This window comes from Agelaius phoeniceus, chromosome 35, assembly GCF_051311805.1.
Source record: "Agelaius phoeniceus isolate bAgePho1 chromosome 35, bAgePho1.hap1, whole genome shotgun sequence".
Taxonomy (NCBI): Eukaryota; Metazoa; Chordata; class Aves; order Passeriformes; family Icteridae; genus Agelaius; species Agelaius phoeniceus.
The window spans coordinates 1690617-1716975 of NC_135299.1; the positions used below are offsets into that span (position 1 = coordinate 1690617).

The 26359-nt window shown below is 54.7% G+C and overlaps 1 protein-coding gene across 5 annotated transcripts in view; it reads left to right on the forward strand.

The window, feature by feature from the left end:
- LRP1 (LDL receptor related protein 1) overlaps nucleotides 1-26359 on the forward strand; it is a 136061-nt gene that overhangs the window by 53609 nt on the left and 56093 nt on the right. For all 5 annotated transcript variants that reach the window (XM_077192564.1, XM_077192566.1, XM_077192565.1 and 2 more), the window contains exons 7-26: nucleotides 1592-1754; nucleotides 4509-4731; nucleotides 5889-6078; nucleotides 8248-8391; nucleotides 8514-8750; nucleotides 10141-10321; nucleotides 10432-10654; nucleotides 11636-11825; nucleotides 13346-13471; nucleotides 13562-13702; nucleotides 14514-14639; nucleotides 14833-14949; nucleotides 16062-16142; nucleotides 20024-20191; nucleotides 21426-21608; nucleotides 22679-22879; nucleotides 22965-23210; nucleotides 23748-23945; nucleotides 25084-25288; nucleotides 26184-26348. In XM_077192564.1, the coding sequence (XP_077048679.1) occupies nucleotides 1592-1754; nucleotides 4509-4731; nucleotides 5889-6078; nucleotides 8248-8391; nucleotides 8514-8750; nucleotides 10141-10321; nucleotides 10432-10654; nucleotides 11636-11825; nucleotides 13346-13471; nucleotides 13562-13702; nucleotides 14514-14639; nucleotides 14833-14949; nucleotides 16062-16142; nucleotides 20024-20191; nucleotides 21426-21608; nucleotides 22679-22879; nucleotides 22965-23210; nucleotides 23748-23945; nucleotides 25084-25288; nucleotides 26184-26348 (3508 nt within the window). The remainder of the gene's footprint in view (nucleotides 1-1591; nucleotides 1755-4508; nucleotides 4732-5888; nucleotides 6079-8247; nucleotides 8392-8513; nucleotides 8751-10140; nucleotides 10322-10431; nucleotides 10655-11635; nucleotides 11826-13345; nucleotides 13472-13561; nucleotides 13703-14513; nucleotides 14640-14832; nucleotides 14950-16061; nucleotides 16143-20023; nucleotides 20192-21425; nucleotides 21609-22678; nucleotides 22880-22964; nucleotides 23211-23747; nucleotides 23946-25083; nucleotides 25289-26183; nucleotides 26349-26359) is intronic.

The following is a 26359-nucleotide window of genomic DNA, read 5'->3' on the forward strand; positions in this document are numbered from 1 at the left end:
TCTGCAGGGTGAATTCACTGGGTTCCTAAGGGATGAATCCCCAATATTCCTGTGGGATGAATTCCCAGTGTTTCTGTAGGGTGCATTCCCAGTATTGCTACAGGATGAATTCATAGGGTTCCTGCAGGGTGAATTCCCAATATTCCTGCAGGGTGAATTCCCAGTGTTCCTGCAGAAAAATTTCCCAATATTCCTTCAGGGTGAATTCCCAATATTCCTGTGGGATGAACTCCCAGTGTTCTGTAGGGTGGATTCCCAGTGTTCCTGCAGGATGAATTCACAATATTCCTGTGGGATGAATCCCTAGGGGTTCTGCAGGATGAATTCCCAATATTTCTACAGGATAAATTCCCAATATTCTTGTGGGATGAATTCTCAGTGGTTCTTCATGATAAATTCCCAATATTCCTGAGGGGTGAATTCCGAGTGTTTCTTCAGGATAAATCCCCATTATTTCTGAGGGATGAGTTCCCAGTGTTTCTTCAGGATAAATCCCCATTATTCCTGAGGGATGAGTTCCCAGTGTTTCTGAGGGACGCTCTCCTGGTGTTCACCCCAGATGCTCTCCTGGCTGTGTGTGATGTTTCTGGCTTGTCTGGGGGCAGCAGGTCTCCCTGGGGAGCAGAGGAGGGGCTGCCATGGGTGCCATGGGTGCTGTGGGTGCCCTGTGGGTGCTGTGGGTGCCCTGTGGGTGCTGTGGGTGCCCTGAGGCCCCACACAGGATGAACAGGGCAGATCCTTGTTGTGGGTGCAGGTCCCAGTGCACTCATGGCTCCCATGGGTTCATTCCTTGGCTCTGCTGGTGTTTGTGACCATGGGGTGCTGTGGGTGCCCTGTGGGTGCTATGGGTACCCTTCAGGTGCTGTGGGTGCCCTGTGGGTGCTGTGGGTGCCCTGTGGGTGCCCTGAGGCCCCACACAGGATGACCAGGGCAGATCCTTTCTAGGGGTGCAGATCCCAATGCACTCATGGCTCCCATGAGTTCATTCCTTGGCCATGCTGGTGTTTGTGACCATGGGGGGCTGTGGGCGCCCTTTGGGTGCTGTGGGTGCCCTTTGGATGCTGTGGGTGCCCTGTGGATGGTGTGGGTGCCCTGTAGGTGCTGTAGGTACCCTTCAGGTGCTGTGCATGCTGTGGCTGCCCTGTGCATGCTGTGGCTGCCCTGTGGGTGCCCTGTGGGCACCCTGTGGGTGCTGTGGCTGCCCTGTGGGCACCCTGTGGGTGCCCTGTGGATGCCATGGGTGCTCTGGGTGCCCTGTGGGCACTCTGTGGATGCCATGGGTGCTATGGGTGCCCTGTGGGCACTCTGTGGATGCCATGGGTGCTATGGGTGCCCTGTGGGCGCCCTTTGGATGCTGTGGGTGCCCTGTGGGTGCCCTGTGGGTGCCATGGGTGCCCTGTGGGTGCCCTGTGGGTGCCCTGAGGCCCCACACAGGATGACCAGGGCAGATCCTTTCTAGGGGTGCAGATCCCAATGCACTCATGGCTCCCATGGGTTCATTCCTTGGCCGTGCTGGTGTTTGTGACCCTGGGGGGCTCCTGGCTCTGTCCCTCCGTTCCTCACCCCCCTGTCCCTCCCTGTCCCTGCCCAGATGTGGAGCAGATGGCCATCGACTGGCTCACGGGCAACTTCTACTTCGTGGATGACATTGATGACAGGATCTTCGTGTGCAACAAGAACGGGGACACCTGCGTCACACTGCTGGACCTGGAGCTCTACAACCCCAAGGGAATCGCACTGGACCCAGCCATGGGGTGAGTCCTGGGAATTCACCACCCCTGGGGACACCTGGGGACCCTCTGGGCTGGGGGGGGACCTCTGTGAGCTCTCCCTGCAGGGACATTTCCCACCCACCAGGCCCAGCTCAGGATGAGCTGCTGCTTCCAGCTGGTGCCACACAGCCTGGGCACAGCTTTGCTCCAGATTTTGGGACCTGGAGTGAGTGGTTTTTGGGAGCTGGGGTGGCTTTTGGGAGCTGGAATGGTTTTTGGGAGCTGGAATGGTTTTTGGGAGCTGGAGTGGTTTTTGGGACCTGGAATGGTTTTTGGGACTGGAGTGGCTTTTGGGAGCTGGAATGGTTTTTGGGACCTGGAGTGACTCCATGCACAGCCAGAGCAGCTCCTTTGTGTTTGTGTCTCCATCCAAGACATGGGCACAGCTTTGCCCCAGCTTTTGGGACCTGGAGTGGTTTTTGGGAGCTGTAGTGGCTTTTAGACCTGGAATGGTTTTTGGGAGCTGGAGTGACTCCATGCACAGCCAGAGCAGCTCCCTTGTGTCTGTGTCTCCATCCAAGATGTGGGCACAGCTTTGCCTCAGATTTTGGGAGCTGGAATGGTTTTTGGGAGCTGGAGTGGCTCTTGTGCACAGCCAGAGCAGCTCCCTTGTGTCAGTGTCTCCATCCAAGACATGGGCACAGCTTTGCCTCAGATTTTGGGACCTGGAGTGGTTTTTGGGAGCTGGAGTGGATTTTGGGAGCTAGAGTGGCTCTTGTGCACAACCAGAGCAGCTCCCTTGTGTCAGTGTCTCCATCCAAGATGTGGGCACAGCTTTTCCCCAGATTTTGGGACCTGGAGTGGCTTTTAGGACCTGGAATGGTTTTTGGGACCTGGAATGGTTTTTGGGAGCTGGAGTGACTCCATGCACAGCCAGAGCAGCTCCTTTGTGTCTGTGTGTCCATCCAAGACGTGGGCACAGCTTTGCCCCAGCTTTTGGGACCTGGAGTGGTTTTTGGGAGCTGGAGTGGCTCCATGCACACCCAGAGCAGCTCCCTTGTGTCCGTCTGTCCAGCCACTGCCTCCTGCACGGCCCTGAGGATGAGGATGCCAGGATGCTGAATCATGGGGGCAGCTCAGGGCACCCCTGGCAGCTGCCAGCCCCTGGCAGCTGCTGTGGCAGAAAAACCACCAAAGAGGAAAATTCCCCTCCTTGCCAGCTGATGGGCACTTCCCTTCTGGCTCGGATGGAAAAAGCTGGTGTTGTTGAGCAGAAAATCAGGATATTTCATATAAACAAATTTCACAGAGAATCCTGGAGAGAGCTCCAGGGCTGGTGCAGACAAGCCCCGGAGGTGACTGGGTTAAGTCCCTTGGGCTCTGTGGTGGCAGTGATGATCTCTGGCTCTGCTGGGTTGGGAGTTGCCACCACAGGTGCCTGTGGAGCTCTTCCAGTGACACCCACACATCCTGAAGCTCCCAGGAACTCTGTGCCAGACCCCGTGGGCATCTGTCAGAAGCCAGGAAATTCCTCTGGCTGCCCTGGAGGGCTCGAGACCCTGCCCAGGGGGCTCAGGGACCTTGGCACAGAGCACAAGAGCCCTGTGCCTTTGATTGAGCCCTTGGAAAAAATAATTACCAACCTTTATATGAAGGGTTACAAGTCAAGAAAGTTTAAGTAGAATAATAGTTAGTTTGTCATGGGGTGAAAAATTGATTTTTTGGGGTTTTTAGAATGGGGGTTCAGGACGCAAGATGGAAGAATTTAAGTGTGTCCAGTCTTTCTCCTTCTTCTTCTTCTTGGCCTCCATCTCCTGCTGTGATGGTGGCACTTTTGGATTGGTTTAGAGAGAGATAAACTGTCTAACATAGGTCATAGGTATTGGAAAATTATTGTAAATATTTTGTAGATTTTAGTATTAAAAAAACTAACAGCACCCCAAGGGCTGGAAACAATTCCCAGCTTTGTGTGAGGAGTTACAAACCACAAGAGTTTGAGTAGAATGATAGTGAATTAATCACAGGGTGAAAATGTAGAATTTTGGCATTTTTGGAATGGGGGTTCAGGAGGCAAGATGGAGGAATCTGGGCATGTCCTGTCCTTCTTCTCCTTCTTCTTCTTGGCCTCCATCTTCTGCTGTGATGGTGGCACTTTGGGATTGGTTTAGAGTAGAGACAAACTGTCTAACACAGGTGATAGGTGTTGGGAAGTTATGGTGAAAAATGTACATATAGTTTTTAGTATAAAAGGATAACACCAGCATGCCTCAATCCAACCTGCTGGACAGAGCTCAGAGAAAGAATTTTATAGTTAAGAAACAATAAACAAGCTTGAGAACAAAATAGAAGAGTTCTGACTCCTTCTTCAACTAAGAAAAGAGAGTTTTTAATGCATCTCAAAGTCACTCTGACCACCAGAGATCCCAAGAGTTTCTTCTGCTGTGATGGTGGCACTTTGGGATTGGTTTAGAGTAGAGACAAACTGTCTGATGTAGGTGATAGTTATTGGGAAGTGATTGTAAATAATGTAATGTAGTTTTTAGTATCAAAGATAACACCAGCGTGCCTCAACCCAACCTGCTGGACAGAGCTCAGAGAAAGAATTTTATAGTTAAGAAACAATAAACAACCTTGAGAACAAGGTTGTTCAACCGCCAGGCTGAGCAAAGAGGCTTTCTGAAGCACCTCAAAGTCTCTCTGACCAGCAGAGACCCCAAGAGGCATCCACACATCCAAATTCTGCCTCTCCCAAAGCTCCCCCTGGCTCTGAGCTCCCTCCCTGCTCTTCTCTCACAGCAAGGTGTTCTTCACCGACTACGGGCAGATCCCCAAGGTGGAGCGCTGCGACATGGACGGGCAGAACCGCACCAAGCTGGTGGACAGCAAGATCGTCTTCCCACACGGCATCACCCTGGACCTGGTGAACCGCCTGGTCTACTGGGCCGATGCCTACCTGGACTACATCGAGGTGGTGGATTATGAGGGCAAGAACAGGCACACCATCATCCAGGGCATCCTGGTGAGTGGGTTTGGGGGAGAGGGAGCCACGCTTGAGTGCTGCTGGTCTGCAGTTGGGTCCAGCAAAGAGCTGAGCCCTGAGCATGGTCCTGCCAAGGATGGTCTTGATGGGCAAGAGCGCAGTGATGGCAGGTGATGGACAGGAGCCATGAGGTGGGATGGACATCACTGATGGCCAGTGATGGACAAGAGCCATGAGGTGGGATGGTCATCATTGATGGTCAATGATGGACAAGAGCTATTGGGTGGGATTGGGGCTTTTGCATGTCCTGGAGCCTGGCTCTCTCAACTCCTGAATCTCTTGTGGCTCTCACAACTTCTAAATTCCCTGTGGCTCTCACAACTCCTAAATCCTTTGTGGCTCTCACAACTCCTGAGTCACTTGTGGCTCTCACAATTCCTAAATCCTTTATGGTTCTCACAACTCCTCAATGCCTTGTGGCTCTCACAACTCCTAAATCCCTGATGGCTCTCACAACTCCTCAATGCCTTGTGGCTCTCACAACTCCTAAATCCCTTGTGGCTCTCATAACTCTTAAATCCCTTGTGTCCCTCACAAATCCTGAATCCCTTGTGGCTCTCACTACCTGTACACCACCAAACTCCTGAATCATTTGTGGCTCTCACAACTCCTAAATCCCTTGTGGCTCTCACAACTCCTAAATCCTTTGTGGCTCTCACAACTCCTGAGTCACTTGTGACTCTCACAACTCCTAAATCACTTGTGGCTCTCACTACCTGTACACCACCAACTCCTCAATCCCCTGTGGCTCTCACAACTCTTAAATCCCTTGTGGCTCTCACAGCTCCTGAATCCCTGATGACTCTCACAACTCTTAAATCCCTTGGGCTCTCACTACCTGTACACCACCAACTCCTCAATCCCTTTGTGCCTCTCACAGCTCCTGAATCCCTGATGACTCTCACAACTCCTAAATCCCTTGGGCTCTCACTACCTGTATGCCACCAACTCCTCAATCCCTTTGTGACTCTCACAGCTCCTAAATCCCCTGTGGCTCTCACAACTCTTAAATCCCTTGGGCTCTCACTACCTGTATGCCACCAACTCCTCAATGCCTTGTGGCTCTCACAACTCCTAAATCCCTCGTGTCCGTCACAGCTCCTAAATCCCTCACACACTCACCTGGTGCCTTCCAGATCGAGCACCTGTACGGCCTGACCGTCTTTGAGAACTACCTGTACGCCACCAACTCGGACAACGCCAACGCCCAGCAGAAAACCAGCGTCATCCGCGTCAACCGCTTCAACAGCACCGAGTACCAGGTGGTGACGCGGGTGGACAAGGGTGGAGCCCTGCACATCTACCACCAGCGGCGCCAGCCCACAGGTGGGACCCTCACTTTGGAGCAGCAGCTGCCTGGTTCCTCTGCCAGGGGTTTGGGAGGGGTTTTAGGAGGGGTTTTGTTCGTGGGAAGGGTGGGCAGGGATTGGGAGTTCCCGTGTCTGGGGCTGTGCAAGGGTTGGGTGGATGTGGTTGGGTTGATGAGGTGGGGATTGGTCACAGGTTGGACTCAGTGATCTTGGAGGTGTTTTCTGACCTTGGGGATTTTGGGATTTCTGCTCCCCAGAACATCCTGGGGTGCCCCTTTTCCTGCTAGCACCGTGTCTCTTCCCGTGAGAGCTGCTCCACGTGGTTGATGGATCATGGAGATTACAGAGATGTGGGATCTTAAAATGCAAATGTGGCGTCTTAAAATGTTGATGCTCCCTCACCACCGTCTCTGGTGGTGTGCAAGGACTGAGTGGATGTGGCACTCAGTGCTCTGGTTGGGTTGATAAGGTGGGGATTGGTCACAGGTTGGACTCGGTGATCTTGGAGGTGTTTTCTGACCTTGGGGATTTTGGGATTCCTGCTCCCCAGAGCCCTGGGGGCTGCTGAACATCCTGGGGTGCCCCTTTTCCTGCTAGCACCGTGTCTCTTCCCGTGAGAGCTGCTCCACGTGGTTGATGGATCATGGAGATTACAGGGATGTGGGATCTTAAAATGCAAATGTGGCGTCTTAAAATGTTGATGCTCCCTCACCACCGTCTCTGGTGGTGTGCAAGGACTGAGTGGATGTGGCACTCAGTGCTCTGGTTGGGTTGACAAGGTGGGGATTGGTCACAGGTTGGACTCAGTGATCTTGGAGGTGTTTTCTGACCTTGGGGATTTTGGGATTCCTGCTCCCCAGGACATCCTGGGGTGCCCCCTTTTCCTGCTAACTCCTGTGAGAGCTGCTCCACGTGGTTGATGGATCGTGGAGAGTACAGAGGTGGTGGGAGCAAATGTGGCATCTTAAAATATTGATGCTCCCTCTTCCTCTCTGTCCCCACTGCCAGCACGTTCACCCTGGTGCTCCCAAGCACTGAGGGAATTCCAAGGAGCTGAAAGGCTCCAGTGCTTCACCAACCCCTCCCTGCATCCATCCATCCCTGCCTGCTCCCCCCCCTGCCCCAGCACCTTCCTGCAGTTAATCAATTTACTCCTTATAAATCCTCTTAGTGTCTGCAGCCTACTCGGCATTCTCCAGAATATAAAATGAATCAGGAGGTTTCTGAGCAGGGAAAGGAGTGTGATTAAGGGGCTCTCTGGCTGTCCCCACTCCCAGGGCTTGTCCCACTGGTGCAGCAGGATTGGGCAGCGTGTCCACGTGCCTGTGGTGGTGTGCTGGGACCTGCTGGCTTCTCCTCAGGGATCCTTCCCATGGGGAAGTTCTTTCCCATCTCTGTGCTGTGCTCAGCCTTTTCCTGACTGGCTGGCAGCTCCTGGGAGGAATGAGTTTCCCTGCAGCCCAGGGAGGACCCATGAGAGCATCCCCATGTCCCTGTGGTTGCAGCCCTGTCCCCCTTGTGCTCCCTGTCCCCCACTGTGAGAATCTACAAAATCAGAGGGTTTTGGGGAAAGCTGCAAAAGGCAGGCTTCAGAGGCAGTGGAACTGTGATTAGAGCTAAGCAGCAGCCATGAGATTGGTCAGCAGAAAAATCATTTAAAAAGTAGAAAGGCAAAGACAAATAGAACAATGGTCTGTGTATCAATGCTTGTTTAGAATAACTCCCTAAGCTACAGAAAAGTTTATCTAGCAAGATATTAGGGAGGTTGAAGCTTAATAATGGAGCTCTGTGCGTTGTGTTTTAGGGCTTACAAGCAGGTATTGTATTCAAAATAAGCAAGCATTGTTTTAACCAAAGGTGCTTATTACTGTTTTAACAACAGTGCTTATGGTGATTGGATAGAACTACTGTCAATGTGCTTTTGCTTTGTGGGATTGGTCAAGAAGCTTTTAAAGCAAGTTTTAACATTAAGTTCTTGGTCTGCTGCCTGAGATGTGAGCTGCTGGCATCTTCCCATTGTCGTAACCATGGAATGAGAGTGATGCTGGAAAATAAAACAGCTCAAGGCAGTTCCCAGCAGTCCCGTCCCGTTGGTGATTTGTACACAGCCCCTGGCCAGCCATACCCCTCGTGCTGCCTGTGTCCCCAGGGTCCCCAGCAGCTTCAGCCCCTCTCTGTGTTGCAGTGAGGAGCCATGCCTGCGAGCCAGATCAGTTTGGGAAGCCAGGAGGCTGCTCTGACATCTGCCTGCTCGGGAACAGCCACAAGAGCCGGACCTGCCGCTGCCGCTCTGGGTTCAGCCTGGGCAGCGACGGGAAATCCTGCAAGAGTGAGTGCTGGCTTTCCTGGGGGAACCTTTGGGGTGAGGGGCTGGGGACACGGGCTCTGCGTTCCCCGCTGTGCCCCCACAACAGCCCCAGTGCCACCCCCTGTGTCCCTGTCTCTCCACAGAGCCCGAGCACGAGCTGTTCCTGGTGTACGGCAAGGGGCGTCCTGGCATCATCCGTGGCATGGACATGGGTGCCAAGGTGCCAGATGAGCACATGATCCCCATTGAGAACCTCATGAACCCCCGGGCGCTGGACTTCCATGCTGAGACTGGCTTCATCTACTTTGCTGACACCACCAGCTACCTCATAGGGCGCCAGAAGATCGATGGCACCGAGAGGGAGACCATCCTGAAGGATGGTGAGTGGCCAAGGGGCCTGGCCTTGCAGGAAGGATAATAAAATTATTACCATCATAATAATTTAATAGTAATAATAAGAATATTAATATATATATATATATATATATATATATATATATATATATATATAAAATTTATATATCTAATATGAATTACAATAATTGATAGTAATTATAAATAATATATAGTAATTAAAATAAAAATAAAATAAATAAATTATAGTAAGTTACATATATAAATTTATATATATTTATATATAATAATAATTTAATAGTAATAATTGTAATAGTAATCTATATATGTGAATTTATATATAGAATATAAATAATAATAGTTTATAGGAATTATAAATAATATATAGTAACTAAATTAAAAGAAAAGAAAAGAAAAGAAAAGAAAAGAAAAGAAAAAGAAAATAAAAATTATAGTAATTTATATCTATAAATTTATATCTATATTTATATATAATAATAATTTAATAGTAAAAATAATAATAGTAATAGTAATTTATATCTATATAAATATATATATAATATAAATTATAATAATTTATAGTAATTATAAATAATATATAGAAATAAAAAATAGTAATATATATAAATTATATATATTTTTATATAATAATAATAATTTAATAGTAATAATGATAATAGTAATACTACTAGTAGTAATAATAATATAATATCATCATACAGAATATATATAATATAGAATATATATAAAATACATAATCATATTATAATATTGTCATAATAATATAATAATTTAATAACAATAATAAAGACAATAATTGTACAATATCATAATATCATATAGAATATATATATAATATAATCATATGATCATAATAATGATAATATTATATGATAATATGATTATATATATTATATAATATTATCATAATAATAATCACCTGCCTGAGATACAAGGAGCTTAATGCCCAGAATATTCAAACAACTATTAGCTCAGGGTGATCCCACTTGACATGTCTATGGTCCAAATTTAGCATTTCATAAAATTTTCTCTGTTCAAAGAGCAGCTCTAGCAGACTTTCCCATGGGTGTCCATCATTCCCCTCAGTTTGGGTCAGGATTGGGCACTTTTGGGGCTGTTGCTTCCACTTTTCACCTCCTGGCTGGTGACAAACCCACTCCAACTTTCCCCCACAGGCATCCACAATGTGGAGAGGATCGCTGTGGACTGTCCAAATTTTCAGTAAATTTAGCATTTCATAAATTTTTCTCTGTTCAAAGAGCAGCTCTAGCAGACTTTTCTGTGGGGCTGGAAAAGTCTTCCTCAGTTTGAGTCAGGATTGGGCACCTCTGGGGCTGTTGCTTCCACTTTTCACCTCCTGGCTGGTGACAAACCCACTCCAATTTTCCCCCACAGGCATCCACAATGTGGAGGGGATCGCTGTGGACTGGATGGGGAACAATCTGTACTGGACAGATGATGGGCCCAAGAAGACCATCAGCGTGGCACGGCTGGAAAAGGCTGCCCAGACGAGGAAGACTCTGATTGAGGGGAAGATGACGCACCCCCGTGCCATCGTGGTGGACCCCCTGAATGGGTGAGGGTGCCTGGGTGGACTGGGCTCTCTGGTGGGGCCACAGGCATGTGGTTGGGTCTTGTCACAAGCTGTGGTGGCCAGGCCAGGGCTCAGCTTGGTGTCCATGGCAGGTGGATGTACTGGACAGACTGGGAGGAGGATCCCAAGGACAGCAAGAGGGGCAAGATTGAGAGAGCTTGGATGGATGGATCCAACCGAAACATCTTCATCACCTCCAAGACTGTCCTGTGGCCCAACGGGCTGAGCCTGGACATCCCAGCCAAGATCCTCTACTGGGTGGATGCTTTCTATGACCGCATCGAGATGGTTTATCTCAATGGCACCGAGAGGAAGGTGAGTGGGGTCTGGGACACTGATCACCCTCAGCACTGGGGAGCTGAGCTCTGACCTCTCTGCTCTCCTCTTCCATCACCCTGTTCCTGTCCCTGTCCCTGTCCCTGTCCCTCTCCCCATCCCTTTCCCTGTCCCTGAGTGCCCATCCCAGCTGACAGAGCCTCTCTGCTCTCCTCCCCTCCCATCACCCTATCCCTGCCCCTGTCCCTGTCTCTGTCCCTGAGTGCCCATCCCAGGTGACAGAGCCACTCTACTCTCCCTTTCCATCACTCTGTCCCTATCCCTGTCCCTGATCACCCTGTCCCTGTCCCTGTCGCTATCCCTGTCCCTATCCCTATCCCTGTCCCTGATCACCTTGACCCTATCCCTGTCCCTGTCCCTGTCTCTGTCCTTGAGTGCCCATCCCAGCTAAGGGAGCCTCTCTGCTCTCCCTTTCCATCACCCTGTCCCATCACCCTGTCCCTGTCCCTGTCCCCATCCCTGTCCCTGTCCCTATCCCTGTCCCATCATCCTGTCCCTATCCCTATCCCCGTCCCTGTCCCTGTCCCATCACCCTGTCCCTGTCCCTGATCACCCTGTCCCTATCCCTATCCCTGTCCCTGTCCCATCACCCTGTCCCTGTCCCCATCCCTGACCCTGTCCCTGTCCCTGTCCCTGTCCCCATCCCTGTCCCTGTCCCTGTCCCTGTCCCTATCCCTATCCCCATCCCTGTTCCTGCCCCTGTCCCTGAGTGCCCATCCCAGGGAGCCTCTCTGCTCTCCCTTTCCATCACCGTGTCCCATCGCCCTGTCCCTGTCCCTGTCCCTGATCACCCTGTCCCCATCCCTGTCCCTGTCTCATCACTCTGTCCCTGTCCCATCACCCTGTCCCTGTCCCCATCCCTGTCCCTGTCCCTGTCCCATCACCCTGTCCCCGTCCCTGTCCCCGATCACCCATCCCATCTAACATCCCCTCTCCTCCTCCTCCTCCCCACGCGCACAGATCGTGTACGAAGGCCCGGAGCTGAACCACGCCTTCGGGCTGTGCCACTACAGCAATTTTCTGTTCTGGACCGAGTACCGCAGCGGCAGCATCTACCGGCTGGAGCAGGCCTCCAAGGCCGTCAGCCTGCTGCGCAACGAGCGCCCGCCCATCTTTGAGATCCGCATGTACGACGCCCAGCAGCAGCAAGGTCAGAGGTTTGGAGGGGCTGGGCAAGAGGCTGAGCTTCCCCCTGTTGTTGTCTGGTTTTATGCTTTGTGATGGTTTTGGTTTTGTGTCCCCGTGTTTTTCCCAATTATCCCAGTTTGTAGCCGCCCTCGCTTTACCTGTGTGATCCCTTTGCTGAGATCGTCCCCAAATCCCCACCCTGGCTTAATCCCGACTCCCTGCACGGGGACAGAGTGGTCTCTAGACAACAGATAGTGTAATGCTTGCCAGACACATTCATTATTTTTTCATTTACTAGCAACCAGCGTTTAAATTCCATTTTACACATCCATTTTTTATTTTATCTTGACTTTTTTTTTTTTTTTTTTGTTAAACAACCCAACCATGTATTCCCACCTTGTCCAAATCACTTGCCATCGATACATTTTCAATGAACCTTCTTCTATATTTCCTGTGTTCTTAGCCAATGGCTGTCTTAGCAAGCTTGGTGGATATCAGCTCTTTAGTGATTATCAGCTCTCTTAGGATTCCAGCTCTTTGCTTGCTAAGGTGCCTGGCAGGCTGGTGGGGAAGCAGATGCTGCAAGAGAGGAGAAGAAAAACATCCTGGGGTTCCACAGCGATGATTTTATTGAGGGGTCTGAGAAGGGTTCCAGTGACAGCTCTTCTAACCTGAATGGGCTAAACCAGCCCCTTTTTATAGGGAATAAGGGGATCCAAACTTGTCCAATAGTAGGGGTTAGGAGAAAGTTTCCTATGGGGTTACAGAGATAAGCTGGGGTCTGAAAGGTGGAAGGCAGGAGCTTCTTTTGCTATTTCATCATGACTTGGCAATTCCTGTCTTCAAGCCTCAGCCCTCCATGGGGCCCTTGCAAGCTCAGAGCCTGCTATGCTTGCTCTCTGTCAATCACCCATCCCCTCCCTCTAGGAAGCTTCAGTCCAGGACATCGAGTGATTAGCCAGAGGCCAGGGGTCAATCCCCCAATTATTACCCCATAGTGGTCCTAAATGTCAATTCCCCCAGTATCCATCCCTTAGGGTCACTTACTGGTTAGTAAAATGTTACCTACTTCTGATTCCCACCTCCCTTTAAATGTAACCTTGGCATTCCCCCACCTCTTTTTGTTGCCTTTTAGCCATCCCCATGCTCCTTGTTTTTCTTTCCTGTTCTTCATGCCCTGCCCTTCCAGCCTTCCCTCTTTTTTCCCACCCTAATTCCATCAGGCTCTGTATCCCTGGTGTTTCCAGCTGCCTTCCAGCTGTGGCTGCTGTTGAGGGAGTCCAGGGGCTGGGGGCGAGTCTGAGCTTTCCCCCCACCTCTTTTTGTTTTTCTTTCCTGTTGTTCATGCTCTGCCCTTCCAGCCTTCCTTCTTTTTCCCCACCCTAATTCCATCAGGGTCTGTGTCCCCATGGCCTCACCTGGTGTTTCCAGCTGCCTTCCAGCTGTGACTGTCCCCAGGGGCTGGGGGCTCCCAGCACCCCCGTGGGTCTGCAGGTGTCCCTGGGCACTGAAATGCCACCTCCTCACCCTTTCCCTCCACAGTGGGCTCCAACAAATGCCGTGTCAACAACGGGGGCTGCAGCAGCCTGTGCCTGGCCACCCCCCGTGGCCGTCAGTGCGCCTGTGCCGAGGACCAGATCCTGGGCTCAGACTCTGTCACCTGCCAGGGTAGGCTGGGACCCTTTTGGGGGCTCTCCCCATGGGATGCTGCACTTGATCACTTGGTTCAAACCCTGCCTGTGCTTTTCCTGTTGGCAGCCAACCCATCCTACATCCCCCCGCCGCAGTGCCAGCCCGGGGAGTTCGCCTGCAAGAACAACCGCTGCATCCAGGAGCGCTGGAAATGCGACGGGGACAACGACTGCCTGGACAACAGTGATGAGGCCCCCGAGCTCTGCCGTGCGTGATCCCTCCTGGGCAGTGGGATCTGGGCTCCTCCAGATGTGGAGGAAGTGGTTGGGGCAGGGTTGGGTAGCCAGGACTCCTCTGTCCCCTCTCCAACTCCTTTGGGGCAGTGGTGACCCTGTTCCTGTCCCTGTCCCTGTCCCCTGTCCCTGTTCCTGTGCCATCCATGCCCTCTTTTGGGGCAGCACTGACCCTGTTCCTATCCCTGTCCCTGTCCCTGTGCCATCCATGCCCTCCTTTGGGGCAGCACTGTCCCTGTCCCTGTCCCTGTGCCTGTCCCTGTGCCTGCCCGTGTGCCATCCATGCCCTCCTTTGGGGCAGTGCTGACCCTGTCCCTGTCCCTGTCCCTGTCCCTGTCCCTGTCCCTGTCCCTGTTCCTGTGCCATCCATGCCCTCTTTTGGGGCAGCACTGTCCCTGTCCCTGTGCCATCCATGCCCTCTTTTGGGGCAGTGCTGTCCCTGTCCCTGTCCCTGTCCCTGTCCCTGTCCCTGTGCCATCCATGCCCTCTTTTGGGGCAGTGCTGACCCTGTCCCTGTTCCTGTCCCTGTCCCTGTCCCTGTCCCTGTCCCTGTGCCATCCATGCCCTCTTTTGGGGCAGTGCTGACCCTGTCCCTGTCCCTGTTCCTGTCCCTGTCCTTGTCCCTGTCCCTGTGCCATCCATGCCCTCCTTTGGGGCAGCACAGGAGAGCTGGTTGAGATTCTGATGCCAAGTGTGAGCCTCCAGCCCTTTTCTGCCCCAGTTTTTCTCTTTGTTGGAGGGATGGGATGGGATGAGGAGGGTTCTCAGTGTGTTTCCCCCCACAGACCAGCACACCTGCCCCTCAGACCGCTTCAAGTGCAAGAACAACCGCTGCATCCCCAACCGCTGGCTCTGCGACGGGGACAACGACTGTGGCAACAACGAGGACGAGTCCAACTCCACCTGCTCAGGTGAGGACCCTGCCTTGCCCTCAGGGAGCCTCAGGAGAGCCCGTGCTGAGCCACAGCCTGAGGTTTCGCAGTCTCACATGTGCCCACACACCCTGGCTTTGCACCTGGGAGCCCAGGGGGGTCGTTGCCCACCTTCCCCTGACACAACAAGGTACACTGGGCCATTAACACTGCATCTGTCCCTCCTGGCCAGCCCGGACCTGCTCCCCCAACCAGTTCTCCTGCGCCAGTGGCCGCTGCATCCCCATCTCCTGGACGTGTGACCTTGATGATGACTGTGGGGACCGCTCCGACGAGTCTGCCTCGTGTGGTGAGCTGGGACTGGGAGCTGTCTTGGTTTGGAAAGCCAGGAGTCTGCTAAGGAAGGCAGGAGCCTCCCCTGAAATGGAGAATATAAACCCTCCCCACCCCTCTGAATTGTTATAAATTTGAAATTAAGGGGCTCTCAGGCAAAAAAATGAGAGCAGGAAATTACAGTTCTTTAATAGGGAAAAGAAAAAAAAATAAAGGATAAAATAAAGAATGCAGTGCACTAGAACAACACTGCCAGAGTCAGAACCCAACCTGACACCCTGTGGGTCAGGGTGTTGGTGTCAGTCCCATTGGAATTGTGGCTGCAGCCCTCCTGCAGTGTCAGGGGTGGTTCTGCTGGAGCAAGGGGGATCTGTAGAGAAGGATGGATTCTGCCTCTGGAGATCCAGGGGAAGGAGAGGCAGCTGCTGTTCCTCTGGGGAATCCAGTGGAGAAGCTGTGCTGGTGTCTCAAAACCTCTGGATTCTATCTGGGTAAGAATGTTTGAAATCTCAGATTGTATCCAGGTAGGAATGTTTGCAATCTCAGATTGTATCCAGGTAGGAATGTTTGAAATCTCAGATTGTATCCAGGTAGGAATGTAAATGTTTGAAATCTCAGATTCTGTCTGGGTAGGAATGTTTGAAATCTCAGATTATATCCAGGTAGGAATGTTTGAAATATCAGATTGTATCTGGGTAGGAATGTTTGAAATCTCAGATTATATCCAGGTAGGAATGTTTGAAATCTCAGATTGTATCCGGGTAGGAATGTTTGAAATCTCAGATTGTATCCAGGTAGGAATGCTTGGCTCCTCCCTCTGGGCTCTCATCTCCCAATGGGATGCTGTAGTTCTTATCAGCCATTCAGGGACATTCCATAGCTGTTATCAGCAGATGTCCCCTCCTGAGGGAGGAGTGATTGTGAGCACTCAGAGAGAGAGATAAGGCAAACTGCCCACTTGACAAAGATAATCTGCCCTACAGATGGAAATAGCAAACATCCTGCATTGCAATCCGGAACAGGAGCCCTGGGGGTGCTCCCCGGGGCTGTGAGGAGGGTTGGGGTGCACGGGAGGTGTCCCCTGGTGTGTGCTGGGCTGTGCTGATGGTGCCTCTCCCTCCCCTGCAGCCTACCCGACCTGCTTCCCCCTGACACAGTTCACCTGCAACAACGGGCGCTGCATCAACATCAACTGGCGCTGTGACAACGGTGAGGACCCGGCCCCGGCTGCTCCCCGGGGCATGGCGAGACCTGAGGAGGGGGTGCAGCCTGGCAGGGACCCCATTTGGGCAATTTGGGCCAGGTCTCAGCGTGTGCTGAAGGGCAGAGCCCTGAGGGGAGCCAAAACTGAGCCCATCCTGCAGCCCCCAGCCCCACATTTCCCTTGGCTGTGCTGTGGCTGCAGGAATAACCTGGCAGGGATTGTTCCAGACCTTGACATCCTTTACAAGGTTTCCAAAACCCTGCCCTGGTGCTGGAACAAAGTGTGGCATGGCCAGAGCTGCTGGTGGGGCTGGGCCAGGCCCTGCAGCCCCAGGGAAGGCAGGAGAGCTCTCCCAGCCAGCTCCCAGCTGCCCTTGGATGTTTCCAGGGCCAGGCCTGGCACAGAGGGTTTGCCCCAAGGTTGATTTCCTTTCCCACAAGTTTATATCAATCTTTGAGCCGCTCTGCCTTGTTGGCAATAATTACAATCTTCAGAGCAGGGCGGGACAGGGCTGCCTGGCTGAGCAGAGCTGGGGGTGCTGACTCTCCTTGGAGTCTTCCTGATCTCCTTTAGAGCTGAGGGATGGTCCCTTCTCCTGGAATCCCCCATTGTGGCAGCCAGGCTGTGCCATGGAGCCCCTTGTGCTGCTCTGAGCCTCACCAGGGTACCCCAACCCTGGCTGCCCCAAGCTGTGGGTGCTGACTCTCCCTGGAATCTTCTTGAGCTCCTTTGGAGCTGAGGGATGGTCCCTTCTCCTGGAATCCCCCATTGTGGCAGCCACACCATGGTGTGGAACCTCTCATGCTGCTCTGAGCCTCACCAGGGTACCCCAACCCTCGCTGAGCAGAGCTGGGGGTGCAGGGCTCTCCCTGGAATCTTGAGCTCCTTTGTAGCTGGTCCCTTCTCCTGGAATCCCTCATTGTGGCAGCCAGGCTGTGCCATGGAGCCCCTTGTGCTGCTCTGAGCCTCACCAGGGTACCCCAACCCTGGCTGAGCAGAGCTGTGGGTGCAGACTCTCCCTGGAGTCTTCCTGATTTCCTTTGGAGCTGAGGGATGGTCCCTTCTCCTGGAATCCCCCATTGTAGCAGCCAGGCTGTGCCATGGAGCCCCTTGTGCTGCCCTGAGCCTCACCAGGGTACCCCAACCCTGGCTGCCCCAAACTGGGGGTGCAGGACTCTCCCTGGAGTCTTCCTGATCTCCTTTGGAGCTGAGGGATGGTCCCTTCTCCTGGAATCCCCCATTGTAGCAGCCAGGCTGTGCCATGGAGCCCCTCATGATGCCCTGAGCCTCACCAGGGTACCCCAACCCTGGCTGCCCCAAACTGGGGGTGCTGACTCTCCCTGGAATCTTGAGCTCCTTTGGAGCTGGTCCCTTCTCCTGGAATCCCCCATTGTAGCAGCCAGGCTGTGCCATGGAGCCCCTCATGATGCCCTGAGCCTCACCTGCCTGGGGCAGGAGCTGCAGCAGCACCAGGGTACCCCAGCCCTGGCTGCCCCCCACTCCCCCAGCACCCTCTGCTGCTTCTGGTCTCGCCTCCCAGGCTCTGTGTGTCCCTGTCCGTGTCCCTGTCCGTGTCCCGGTGTCTCTGTGCCACCCTCTGTGTTTGTCACCTGTGCTGTGTTGTGTTTGTCACCGTGCCCACACTCCTGTCTGGTGGTTCTGTGTTTCAGAAAAAGATTGTGGGGATGGCTCTGACGAAAAGAACTGTCCAAAGCCTACCGGTTAGTGCATAGATCAACATGCACCAAAACCCCCACCTGAGCCCCCCTGAGCCCCCACACCTGCCCCCTCCAGGGGGCTGTGAGCCCTGGGGGTGCTGCTGGACACTGGCAATGCCCCCCTGAACTCTCTGGAAATGCCCCCTGTGCCTCTGGCAATGCCCCTGGTGCTTCTGGCAATGCCCCTGTGCCTCTGGCAATGGCCCTGGTACCTCTGGCAATGCCCCTGTGCCTCTGGCAATACCCCTGGTGCCTCTGGTGCTGCCCCTGTGCCTCTGGCAATGTCCTTGGTGCTTCTGGCAATGCCCCTGTGCCTCTGGCAATGCCCCTATGCCTCTGGCAATGTCCCTGGTGCTTCTGGCAATGCCCCCCTGAACTCTCTGGAAATGCCCCCTGTGCCTCTGGCAATGCCCCTGTGCCTCTGGCAATGCCCCTGTGCCTCTGGAGATGCCCCCTGTGCCTCTGGCAATGCCCCTGGTACCTCTGGCAATGCCCCTGGTGCTTCTGGCAATGCCCCCTGTGCCTCTGGCAATACCCCTGGTGCCTCTGGTGCTGCCCCTGTGCCTCTGGCAATGCCCCTGGTACCTCTGGAAATGCCCCCTGTGCCTCTGGCAATGCCCCTGGTGCCTCTGGCAATGCCCCTGTGCCTCTGGCAATGGCCCTGGTACCTCTGGTGCTGCCCCTGTTCCTCTGGCAATGCCCCTATGCCTCTGGCAATGCCCCTGGTGCTTCTGGCAATGCCCCTGGTACCTCTGGCAATGCCCCTGTGCCTCTGGCAATGGCCCTGGTACCTCTGGTGCTGCCCCTGTTCCTCTGGCAATGTCCTTGGTGCTTCTGGCAATGCCCCCTGTTCCTCTGGCAATGCCCCTGGTGCTTCTGGCAATGCCCCTGGTACCTCTGGCAATGCCCCTGTGCCTCTGGGAATGCCCCTGGTGCTTCTGGAAATGCCCCTGTTCCTCTGGCAATGCCCCCTGTGCCTCTGGCAATGCCCCTGGTGCCTCTGGCAATGCCCCTGTGCCTCTGGCAATGCCCCCTGTGCCTCTGGCAATGCCCCTGGTGCTTCTGGCAATGCCCCTGGTACCTCTGGTGATGCCCCCTGTGCCTCTGGCAATGCCCCTGGTGCCTCTGGTGATGCCCCCTCCTTCCCATCAGTGCCAATATCCCCATCAGTGCCACCATCCCCATCAGTGCCACTGTCCCTATCAATGTCATTGTCCCCATCAGTGCCATCATCCCCATCAGTGCCATTGTCCCCATCAGTGCCACTGTCCCCATCAGTGCCATCATCCCCATCAGTGCCACTGTCCCCATCAGTGCCATCATCCCCATCAATGCCATTGTCCCTATCAGTGCCATCATCCCCACAGTGCCATTGTCCCCATCAGTGCCATCATCCCCATCAGTGCCATTGTCCCCATCAGTGCCACTGTCCCTATCAGTGCCATTGTCCCCATCAATGCCATTGTCCCTATCAATGTCATTGTCCCTATCAGTGCCATCATCCCCATCAGTGCCATTGTCCCCATCAGTGCCAATATCCCCATCAGTGCCACTGTCCCCATCAGTGCCATTGTCCCCATCAATGCCATTGTCCCTATCAATGTCATTGTCCCCATCAGTGCCATCATCCTCGTGCCCATCCTGAGGCACCAGGAAGCAAATCCCCTCGCCCAGTCTCAGGTGGGGCATCCACAGTGGATCCCTGGGGTGGTCCCCAGCCCGTGCCCCCTGTGCCAGGCAGCAGAGGGGCTGCATTGCCAGTGTCCAGGTACCCTCAGACCAAACCTCCCCCTCCAACAGCGGGCATGGGGGTTTCCTCCAGACAATCTGACCCCCCCAATTGGCTGTCCCAGCACCCCCAAAGGAGCTCCCATCCCCCAGAGTGGAGCCCAGGCCCCCCCCAGGTTCATGGCTGATCTATGCAGTTTCTGTGTTTCATTTTCTCTGTGTGCTGCTGGTGCTGTGGGGTGGGAGGGCCGGGGGTCTCCAACCTATGGTGGGGGTCCCACCACCAGCACTGAGGGGCTGCTGTCACCCCCACGTCCCCTCTGTGGCGTGGTCAGTGCTGTCCCCCATTGCTCCAAGGGGTCTTTGCTGTGCTCCCTCCTGCCAGCCCCGTCCTGGCCGGGCTCCTGCTGACCCCCTGGCCACCCCCCTTCCCTCTGCAGACAACGACTGTGGGGACAACAGTGACGAGGCCGGCTGCAGCCACTCCTGCTCCAGCAACCAGTTCAAATGCAACAGCGGCCGCTGCATCCCCGTGCACTGGACCTGTGATGGGGACAACGACTGTGGTGACTACAGCGATGAGACCCACGCCAACTGCACCAACCAGGGTGAGCCCCAGCACGTGGGAAACGCCCCCAGCCACAGCCATTGCCCAAAATGCAGGGAGTTCTGCAGCTTTCTCTGGCCACAGTCAGTGCCCAGATCCCCCTCCTGCTTCTAGGCAGGAATTCTGCAGCTTTCTCTGGCCACACTCAGTTCCCAGATCCCCCTCCTGCTTCTAGGCAGGAATTCTGCAGCTTTCTCTGGCCACAGTCAATGCCCAGATCCCCCTCCTGCCCAAAATTCATGGAATTCTGCAGCTTTCTCTGGCCACAGTCAATGCCCAGATCCCCTTCCTGCCCAAAATTCATGGAATTCTGCAGCTTTCTCTGGCCACAGTCAATGCCCAGATCCCCCTCCTGCCCAAAATTCATGGAATTCTGCAGCTTTCTCTGGCCACACTCAGTTCCCAAATCCCTCTCCTGCTTCTAGGCAGGGAATTCTCTGGCCACAGTCAATGCCCAGATCCCCCTCCTGCTTCTAGGCAGGGAATTCTGCAGCTTTTTAGGGCCACACTCAGTGCTCAGATCCCCATCCTGACACCCTGGGTGCCTCCAGCTGTTTCCCTGCTGTCTGAGTGCTTGGTCCTTGCCCAGTCCTGGACCCCCAGATCCCCCTCCTGTGCCTCCAGCTGTTTCCCTGCTGTCTGAGTGATCCTGCTGCTGGTCCCCATCCAGTCCTGGAGCCCCAGAACCCCATTCTGTATCTCTGGGTGCCTCCAGCTGTTTCCCTGCTGGCTGAGTGCCTGGTCCTTGCCCAGTCCTGGACCCCCAGATCCCCCTCCTGTATCTCTGGGTGCCTCCAGCTGTTTCCCTGCTGTCTGAGTGCCTGGTCCTTGCCCAGTCCTGGAGCCCCAGAACCCCATCCTGACACTCTGGGTGCTTCCAGCTGTTTCCCTGCTGAGTGCCTGGTTCCCATCCAGTCCTGGAGCCCCAAATCCCCATCCTGTGTCTCTGGGTGCCTCCAGCTGTTTCCCTGCTGGCTGAGTGCTCCTGCTGCTGGTCCCCATGCAGTCCTGGAGCCCCAGATCCCCCATTCTGTATCTCTGGGTGCCTCCAGCTGTTTCCCTGCTGGCTGAGTGGTCCTGCTGCTGGTCCCCATCCAGTCCTGGAGCCCCAGATCCCCCTCCTGTGCCTCCAGCTGTTTCCCTGCTGGCTGAGTGCTCCTGCTGCTGGTCCCCACTCAGCCCTGGAGCCCCCCGGCTCCACGGGGTGCAGGCAGTGAGCTGTGCCCTCCCCACAGCCACACGCCCGCCTGGGGGCTGCCACACGGACGAGTTCCAGTGCCGGCTGGACGGGCTGTGCATCCCCATGCGGTGGCGCTGTGACGGTGACACGGACTGCATGGACTCCAGCGACGAGAAGAACTGCGAGGGGGTCACCCACGTCTGCGACCCCAACGTCAAATTCGGCTGCAAGGATTCAGGTGAGAGCTGGGGGGGCGAGGGGATCCTCCCTGGGGGTGCTGGGATGGTGGGGAAACACAAACAGCCAACCTGTGAATCGTGATCCTGATGGATTCCTCCGATCCCTTCTGCTCTTCTCTGAGGAATGGGGCACACTTTGGTGGGTTGGGGATGAGGGTGGAGGGACACCAGTTCTGGGGCTGACCTTCTGAGCCCCCAGGCCTTCCTTGACCTTTTGGGGAGCTCTGAGCTACTCAAACACCCCCCATGTCCCCCATGTGTGGGATAACACTTGGAAATGCCTGGAGACACCAGTTCTGGGGCTGACCTTCTGATCCCCCAGGCCCTCCCTGACCTTTTGGGGAGCCCTGAGCTACTCAAACACCCTCCATGTCCATCATGTGTGGGATAACACCTGGAAATGCCTGGAATAACTGGTTCTGGGGCTGACCTTCTGATCTCCCTGACTTGTCCCATCCAACTTTTGGGGAGCCCTGAGCTACTCAAACACCCCCCATGTCCCCCATGTGTGGGATAACATCTGGAAATGTCTGGAGACACCAGTTCTGGAGCTGACCTGAGCCTCCAGGCCCTCCCTGATCTTTTGGGGAGCTCTGAGCTACTCAAACACCTCCCATGTCCCCCATATGTGGGATAACACCTGGAAATGCCTGGAATAACTGGTTCTGGAGCTGACCTTCTGATCTCCCTGACTTGTCCCATCCAACTTTTGGGGAGCCCTGAGCTACTCAAACACCCCCATGTCCCCCATGTGTGGGATAACACCTGGAAATGCCTGGAATAACTGGTTCTGGAGCTGACCTTCTGATCTCCCTGACCTGTCCCATCCAACTTTTGGGGAGCTCTGAGCTACTCAAACACCTCCCATGTCCATCATGTGTGGGATAACACCTGGAAATGCCTGGAGGCACCAGTTCTGGAGCTGACCTGAGCCTCCAGGCCCTCCCTGACCTTTTGGGGAGCCCTGAGCTACTCAAACACCCTCATGTCCATCGTGTGTGAGATAACACCTGGAAATGCCTGGAATAACTGGTTCTGCTCTGCTCCCTTCCCACCCTCTCCCTTTCAGCGCGGTGCATCAGCAAGGCCTGGGTCTGTGACGGCGACAGCGACTGCGAGGACAACTCCGACGAGGAGAACTGCGAGTCCCTGGTGTGCAAACCCCCCTCTCACACCTGTGCCAACAACACCTCCATCTGCCTGCCCCCCGAGAAGCTCTGCGACGGCTCCGACGACTGCGGCGACGGCTCCGACGAGGGCGAGCTCTGCGGTGAGCACGGGGCCAGGCGCGGGGCACCTGGCGGGGCGGCCCAAGAGTGGCACCGGGAGGTGACAACCGCGTCCTGTCCCCACAGACCAGTGCTCCCTCAACAACGGAGGCTGCAGCCACAACTGCACGGTGGCGCCCGGAGAGGGAATCGTGTGCTCCTGTCCCCTGGGCATGGAGCTGGGTGCTGACAACAAGACCTGCCAGATCCAGAGCTACTGTGCCAAGCACCTCAAGTGCAGCCAGAAGTGCGAGCAGGACAAGTACAATGTCAAGTGCTCCTGCTACGAGGGGTGGATGCTGGAGCCTGATGGAGAGAGCTGCCGCAGCCTGGGCAAGTTCTGCTGAAGGGCAGAGCCCCAAGGGGAGCCAAAGCTGAGCCCATCCTGCAGCCCCCAGCCCCATATTTCCCTTGGGGGCAGGGAGAGCTGGGGGAATAACCTGGCAGGGATTGTTCCAGACCTGCATCTCCCAGCCCCATATTTCCATTGGGGACAGAGAGAGCTGCAGGAATAACCTGGGATTGTTCCAGACCTGCAGCCCCCAGCCCCATATTTCCCTTGGGGGCAGGGAGAGCTGGGGGAATAACCTGGGATTGTTCCAGACCTGCAGCTCCCAGCCCCATATTTCCCTTGGGGGCAGGGAGAGCTGCAGGAATAACCTGGCAGGGATTGTTCCAGACCTTGGCATCCTTTGCAAGGTTTCCAAAACCCTGGGTGTGTTTTGGGGGGCACCAGGGACTGGTAGCAGCCCCCCAGCTGCCTCGGGGGTTGTGCTGATGGACGTGGCTGGGTGATGGTGGGATTTGTGCTGACAGGGGCTGAGTGCACTGTCCCCTGCCTTGTTGCTGACCCTTCCCTGCTTCCCCCAGACCCTTTTAAGCCGTTCATCATCTTCTCCAACCGCCACGAGATCCGGCGCATCGACCTGCACCGAGGGGATTACAGCGTGCTGGTGCCCGGGCTGCGCAACACCATCGCCCTGGACTTCCACCTCAACCAGAGCTCCCTGTACTGGACTGATGTGGTGGAGGACAAGATCTACAGGGGAAAGCTGCTGGAGAACGGGGGTGAGGAGCCTTGGGTTGGGGGAGCTGGGGCTTGGAGGGAAAGCAGGGGTGCAGGCCTGGGGTCAGTGATTCCGTGGGGTGTGATGCAGCAGCTGATGGTGATATCAGCCCTTGGGCCTGATAGTGATCTTGTTCTGCTCTCATTATGCAGTAGTTAATTAGCATTCCCAGCACTTCCCTGCTGGTAATTGCAGCCCAGCAGCTGGGCACAGAGAGGACACCCTCCCCAGCAGTGCTGCTCCCACAGGAGCCCAGTGGCAGGAGCAGGGATGGGGGCTGAGCCCTTTGGGATCTGGATTATGGATGGGGGCTGAGCCCTTTGGGATCTGGATTATGGATGGATACTGAGCCCTTTGAGGGGCTTTGAGGTCTGGATTGTGGATGGGACCTGAGCCCTTTGGGGTCTGGGACATGGATGGGGCTGAGCTCTTTGGGGTTTGGACTATGGATGGGGCTGAGCTCTTTGGAGTTTGGACCATGGATGGATGCTGAGCCCTTTAGGGTCTGGATTATGGATTGGGAGTGCTGAGCTCTTTGGGGCCTGGGACATGGATGGATGCTGAGCCCTTTAGGATCAGAATTATGGATAGGGGATGCTGAGCTCTTTAGGGTCTGGGCTATGGATGGGGGACTGAGCCCTTTGGGATCTAGACTATGGATGGATGCTGAGCCCTTCGGGATCTGACCATGAATGGATGCTGAACCCTTTGGGGGGCTTTGAGGTCTGAACTGTGGATGGGGGTGCTGAGCTCTTTGGGATCTGGAGTATGGATGGATGCTGAGCCCTTTAGGGTCAGGATTATGGATAGAAGGTGCTGATCTCTTTTGTATCTGACCATAGATAGGGTGCACTGAGCTCTTTGGGGTCTGACCATGGATTGGGTGCACTGAGCCCTTTGGGGTCTGACCATGGATAGGGTGCACTGAGCTCTTTGGGGTCTGATCATGGATAGGGTGCACTGAGCTCTTTGGGGTTTGGACCATGCACAGGGGTGGTTCAGGCCCTGTTTGGGGAGGATACATCCCCCCACAATCAACCCCAGCTGAGCTGGGTGGAGCTGTTGGGGATATGGGCGTGGTGGTTCTGTGAGGGCTGGGGAAGGGGCACCACCCTGAGCCCTCACCTTGTGCCCCACAGCCCTGACCAGCTTTGAGGTGGTCATACAGTACGGCCTGGCCACCCCTGAGGGACTGGCCGTGGACTGGATCGCTGGCAACATCTACTGGGTGGAGAGCAACCTGGACCAGATCGAGGTGGCCAAGCTGGATGGCACCATGAGGACCACGCTGCTGGCCGGGGACATCGAGCACCCCCGCGCCATCGCCCTGGACCCTCGCTACGGGTGAGCCAGGAGGGGATGGCGCCCACCAGGATATTGGAATTAATCCCAATAGAGCTGGATGGGACGTGCCTGGGCTTGCCCAGTCCTTGCTGCTTGACCAGAGGCAGCAGCTGTGGTGGTTTCAGCTCACAGACACCTTTGGCTGGCTGGATATTGCAGCAAAAGTGAGGGTGCCACCTCAGGGGTCTCTTCCCTGACTGATCCAGCCCCAGGATGGAGCTGCCTCACGTTGGGTGCCAATATATTGGAATTAAATCCCAATAGAGCCAAATGGGACGTGCCTGGGCTTGCCCAGCCCTTGCTGCTTGACCAGAGGCAGCAGCTGTGGTGGTTTCACCTCAGAGACGCTTTTGGCTGGCTGGATATTGCAGCTGGGTGCTTGGGACAAGTCCAGGCATGCAGGAGCTCAGGTTTACCTCTGGTGGAGAAGCTTTAAGGTGATGGTGAAGGAAAGGAGTCGGTTCTGCTGGAGGGTTTGGATCCAGAGCTTTATTCCTGGCCCACAGGCCTCTGAATCCAGCACCAGCTCCCACAGAACTCCCTGAGCCCGTGGTTGCTGCTCCTTTTAACCCTGGGGAGAGGGGCAGGGAAAGGGTAGGGAGCCACCAACCAGGTAAGGGGGGGGAAGTCTCAGGGGACAAATGACACCTGGATGGCCCAATGTCCCCAGGGCTGAGAGGCATCTTCTGAACTTCACCAATCACATGACACGGACAGCACTCAGCAGGGGCAAGGGAGGGGAAGGGAGAGGAGATTGGCACACCTGGGGAAAGAACCAAGATGGACAGGCTGTTACATCACACCACAACACCGGGACACGCTGGCACCTGTGGGATTGTGTTGGGGGGTGAGGCCACGGGCTCCTGTCCTTGCTCACAGCCTCTCCTCCTGGCAGGATCCTGTTCTGGACAGACTGGGATGCCAGCCTGCCCCGCATCGAGGCCGCCTCCATGAGCGGCGAGGGCCGACGCACCATCCACAAGGAGACAGGCTCAGGGGGATGGCCCAACGGGCTCACTGTGGACTACCTGGAGAAGAGGATCCTCTGGATTGATGCCAGGTAGGACCAGG